This window comes from Octodon degus, unplaced genomic scaffold (assembly GCF_000260255.1).
Source record: "Octodon degus isolate 3935 unplaced genomic scaffold, OctDeg1.0 scaffold00043, whole genome shotgun sequence".
In the NCBI taxonomy this organism is placed as follows: Eukaryota; Metazoa; Chordata; class Mammalia; order Rodentia; family Octodontidae; genus Octodon; species Octodon degus.
Genome location: NW_004524619.1, coordinates 10,721,622 through 10,727,157, shown reverse-complemented (window position 1 = coordinate 10,727,157; position 5,536 = coordinate 10,721,622). Strand labels below are relative to the sequence as shown.

Here is a 5,536-nt window from a genome sequence, read left to right as displayed (position 1 = left end):
TTTTTTTTTTTTTGCCGAACTGGGGATTGAACTCAGGCCCTTGCACTTGCTATGGAAGCGCTTATTCCACTGAGCCATCTCCCTGGACCCTGCAATGCTTTAGAAAAGTTTTAAGTTTTCAAATTAGCAGAAACATAGTCTTTTATTTTACTTTTGTGTATCTGATCTTAACTCTGCCACCCTTTTGTCCCTATCTTGTTAAGATAGTTATAGTTTATTTTATTGGACTTGTCAAGATTAGCTCTTAGATTCACTTTATTTTGTCTTTTTTTGGTGGAACCAGGGATTGAATTCAGGTCCTTGCCTGAGCCATCTCCCCGGCCCCCAATTTTGTCTTTTTGAGCCAGAGTCTTGCTATGCAGCTCAGGCTGGCCTTCCGCTTACCCAGGCTGGTCTCAAATTCTCAACAATTCTCCTGCCTCAGCCTCTGAGTGCTGCGATTATAGGTGTGCACCACCAAGCCTGGCTCACTTTTATTTTTTTCTTTTTATTTATGTGTGTGTGTGTGTGTGTGTGTGTGTGTGTGTGTGTGGCCAGCTCAGCCCACCAGCGGGTGGGGCTGGCTGGCATGTGGTGCTGGGGGATTGAACTGCGGTCCCTGTGCTTTGCTAAGCTTGTTCTAAGTAGGTGCTTTAGATCACTGAGCCATCTCACCAGCCCTCACTTTTATTTATATATATATATTTATTTCTGCTATGCTAGTAATTGCATCAGGATCTTCAGCATGCCGGGAAAATGCTCTACCACTGATCTACATCCTTAGTTCCTGGATTTATTTTTAAATTATATCATTCTGTCTTCAAAGTATTATATTTTTTTTCTTGCCTTCTCGTTTTCTTCTAAGGTTTTACATTGCTGTTATTTTCCTGAGTTGAGCTATTTTATTGATTTCTTTTCTAGGAATAGATACTTTCAGGTGTAAATTTTTTTGTGTGTTGCTATTATTTACATACCTTTTCCAAGTTAAAACTATCTTCAGCTCGACTATCCTCTGAGTTGTCTGTATTCTTCTCATCATCCCCTTTATCTGCATTTGCAAATACAGACGCTACTCGGACTACAGGTAGGGGCACATCTCGAGGAACAAACCTAACTGAGCTGATAGGCATGGTCCACAGTTTAATTTTCTTAAAAGACTTGGTTTTGGCAGAATACCGTGATTCACAAACAAAAACATCCTCATCTCGGAAGTTTTCTGGGCATAATTTGAAGTATTCCTGGGGAAGAAAGAACAAAACCAGTCACGTTAATTTTCTTTTCATTTCTTTCTTTTTTTTTTTTTTTTTGGCAGAACCGGGGATTGAACTCAGACCCTTGCGCTTGCCAGGGAGGCGCTTATTCTATTGAGCCATCTCCCCGGCCCCTAATTTTCTATAAATCAGTAACATTAAAGCAAATACCAACCAATGAATCGAAGATTAAACTGTTAGGATTTTCTGGCAATAAGCAGTAAACAGTGAGAGGTGTAGGATGTTGGTTATACTTTTAAAATATATGCCCTGTAACTTATTACCATGAACATTTAGCTTACCAACTGACTTTTGAAAATGTTAGTAAGTCATATAATCTTCCTTAAAGGTTTAGACAGGGCTTATGTTTCTGTATTAGACAGATAAACAAACATACACCTTATTACCTAAAAACCAAACCAATAATTTGATATGTTCCTATTACCTTGAACCACCAGTGAATACATGACTTTTTTGCTGGGCAGCTTGAATCATGGGTGTTACATGCATGATTGTCTCATTGGGCAGCTTGTACGACTGGTTGCACAAATGATCTAATTTTTTTTTTTTTTTTTTTTAAACGGAACTGGGGTTGAACTCACTGGGGATTAAACTCAGGCCTTTGCGCTTGCCAGGCAAGTGCTCATTCTGCTGAGCTATCTCTCCAGTCCCCAAATGATCTAATTATTTTTATTACTTTTTACTAATAAATTTAAATCAGAGCTTCCCAGCAGAGACACATGAATTAAATCAGAAAGGCTTGGCAGAAGACATATAAGGTATAGCCCTATTATGAATGGATAAATAATTATCTTTCAGAAAATACTGTTCTTAAAAATTAACCTGGCTAAAGGCCAGTGAGATAGCTCAGTGGACTAAGCGCCAGCTGAGGTAAGCACAGGGACTGGGATTCGGTCTCTGGCCCCACCCTTGGCGTACTAAATCTGGGTATGGTGGTGCATGCTTGTAATCCCAGCACTGGGGAGACTGAAAACAGGATGATCACTATGAGTCCGTGTTGTGTAGTGAGACCCTATACCAAATACATTAAAAAAAAAAAAAAAAAGTGAATCTGGATAAACCAGGCAGGGTGTATATGCCTTTAATTCTAGTTCTCTAGGAAGGCAAGGCTGGAGGATTGCAAGCTCAAGCCCAGCCCAGGGAACTGCAAGGACTGACTAGACCCCTGGAGCCCTCTGGGGGGAATGGTAGGCAGGGAATAAGGGAAGAAAAAAGATAATATTCAAGGTTTAAGGGGGACCAAAGGAGGTGGCCTTTAGTAGACTGATCCTCTGATAACCCAGTTTTATTACTCACTGAGAAGCTCAGAGGGTAATAATGTGTTTTTCTTGGAACAGATGACTGTTCCAAGGGATAATAAAGTGGAGATCAAATTTAGCATATCTAAGGGAGCAAGTTAAGGTCCTTCCCCATATCCTTTGCCTATTTTGCACATATCTTGTATCAGGAGGCTGTGAATATGAGCTTTTCCCACATATCCAAAGGGCATATGGAGGGTCAGGGAGATGGCTCAGTAGAATAAGCACTTGCCCAGCAAGTGCAAGAGCCTGAGTTCAATCCTCTGTTCTGAAAAACAAAAAACAAAACAAAACAAAACAAAACAAAAACCAAAAAACAAACAAACAAAAAAACCCACAGTAGCTATTTGCAAACTCTTCCTGAGGTAAGTCACATCAGTCTCTGTCCTCTGGATCACAGTCATAATACAGTCTGGTACCTATCATACTAAACTATTATTTCATATCCCCTTATCCCCAACAGGAAACAGGAAACTTTGTGAGCCCCTAACTCAAAATAAAAAATAAAACAAAACAATAACAAAGGAGGGTTGGGGATATAGCCCAGTGCAAAGGCCCTGGGTTCAACCCTAGTTAAAACAAACAAACAAACAAAAAAAAACCATGACACAGCCCAACAGGGTGGCACATAACTGTAATCCTGGCAATCAGGAGGCTAAAGCAAGAGGATTGTTGGAAATTTGAGACCAGCCTGGGCTACAAAATAAGCTCAAGGTCAACATGAATTGCACAGTGAGACCCGGTCTCAAAAAGTTAAGAAAGAGGGCTGGTCAAATAGCTCAGTGGATTAAAGCCCCTGCAAACAGGGGCAGGGGGCTGGATCCCCCACTCCTGCAGTGCTGGACCCACTCCCAGGGGTGAAACTGAGAAGGCAATTGAGACTCAGTGGCGTGCTCTTGGCAGCAGTAAACAGGTGGATCACTATGAGTCCGATCTAGTAGTGAGGCCCTGAACACCCTGTTAAGACCCTGCCCTAAAAAAAAAAAAAAAAAGTTAAAAAAGACAACAACAAACCAACAAAACTTACACACACACATACATACATACTGTTATGGTTTGTGTCCCGTCCCCCCAAAGCCTCATGTAGTCATGGGGTGAGGACTTCTAGAGTTTGTGTCAACTCATGATCCACTGGGATTATGTGTGATCCAAGGCTGGGATTATGGGTCTTAGTACTGCTGGGATTACCCATAGGTGGGTAAATACTGGGAAGTACCGATAGGTGTGAGTACTTCCCCCACCCTGGGGCAGGTAATGTGCATTACAATGTAAGGTGGGAAGAGAAGCTAGCTGCTTAAGCTGCTGCTACCCTTCCCTTGCGCTCTTGCTCTTTGCCGCCGCCATGAAAGGTTGCTTTCTGCTCTGTGCTGCTCTGCATTGGGCCCAGCTGAGTATGGACTGAAACCTCCAGTAACTGTGAGCTAAATAAACCTTTCCTTCCTTCATTTTGTGTGTCGGGTATTTGTACCAGCAACGAGAGAAGAGTAACTAAGACACACACATAGAAACATAGATATGAGACAAAAGTCTAACTTCCCAAGGAGCAGGGAGCAATAGACAGAGCCCAGGGAGAGCTGCTGTCTCTCACTTGTAAATTCCAGAAAGCTGGGATTCAAGGCTGCAGAGAGCAGCTGCTTCTACTGGTGCCCTGTCTGTTGTTTGATCCCTTGATTGGGATGTTATCACCTAGCATTTGTGTAAACCTAGTGTTAGACAAATGGCAGAAGTCTAGAGAGAGTAGTTTGTACTCACCAAAATAATTATGTACATTCCTTAGCCTGTGTTTAAGTGCCCGCTGAAACAAAGCAGTCAGGCTCAGGATGCTGTGGTTCGATCCCCTCATCCTCAAGCCAAACCAGACCTGCCCTGAAGGCATCCTGAGCAGCCGGAAAAAAAACCCCCAAAAATAAAAAAAACAAACCTAAAAAATACCCCACCTCATTCCTTAGCCTGCCTTTAGCCCTCAATAAATGTGAGATGTTTTGGTGGCTCTGGGCTCACTTGGAGAGAGACTAATCTCAGTGAGACCTCTGAAGCTATATTCATTGGGTCTTCTCGTCGTTTCTTTCAGCAATGACTCATAACATACAACATACATATGTATATACACACTAAAGGTCTGGCACCGTAAGTTAAATTAATAAAACATAGCTAAATATTATAAGCAGCAAATGGTCTTTCAAATCATATTCAGGTTTTCCTGAAATTCATACATAGTTATACAGATACAGTTTAAGATAAACTTCCTGACTTTTAAGTCTTATTCCCAGAAAAATGATTGGTATTTTGACACTCATCAGTTTCTTACCTTGACAAACATGACCACACATTTGCCTAGAATTTTACTGACGGGAATTTTATTGTAATAGTCACTCTTAAAAACTTCTTTTTCAAGAAATTTTCGTGTAGCCAGGTGGAATGTTTCATTTGGCCGATAAAACCAACAGCCATATAACCATTTTTCACCTCAAAAACAGAAAGAGAAAGTCATCATTAAGAGAAACTACCTGTTCTTTGCAAACTTAGAGAATAATCCATATGTGGTATGAATCTGCACAGTGCTTTTTAGATGATTTCTTAGTATAAGTATCTTAGAAGAAGTAATGTAGAGGTCCTCTTACAGTAAGAGATACGAAAGAGGAAGACACTGAGACTTGCTCTGGTCAACTCACATGTAAATCTCGGCTTTAGTAAAAACAAATACACTGAAGAATATACCTAGCTCTCAAGTAAAAATTCCAAAAGTTTTATTTTTAATTTTTTATTTTTTGGTGATACCAGGGATCAAACTCAGGACCTTGTGCTTGCCAGGCAAGCACTTATTCCACTGAGCTATCTCCCTGGCTCCTCTGAAAGTTTCACATGGTGGGCAGCTAAAAGAACTGGGTTGCATTTTGGCCCTAACCTTCTAAGGTCAATTAAGACTCAGGACATATGAGAACTTGTACTGTAACGTCATGTACCTCGGTAGTGTCCCAAATTTTCTGA

The 5,536-nt window shown here is 41.0% G+C and overlaps 1 protein-coding gene across 17 annotated transcripts in view; it reads right to left on the bottom strand.

The window, feature by feature from the left end:
- The window catches only part of Pbrm1 (polybromo 1), a 171,546-nt gene that overhangs the window by 55,659 nt on the left and 110,351 nt on the right, over positions 1–5,536 (bottom strand). For all 17 annotated transcript variants that reach the window (XM_023715655.1, XM_023715657.1, XM_023715665.1 and 14 more), the window contains 2 exons: positions 4,857–5,014; positions 954–1,217 (listed from right to left, as the gene is read on the bottom strand). In XM_023715655.1, coding sequence (XP_023571423.1) covers positions 954–1,217; positions 4,857–5,014 — 422 coding nt within the window. The remainder of the gene's footprint in view (positions 1–953; positions 1,218–4,856; positions 5,015–5,536) is intronic.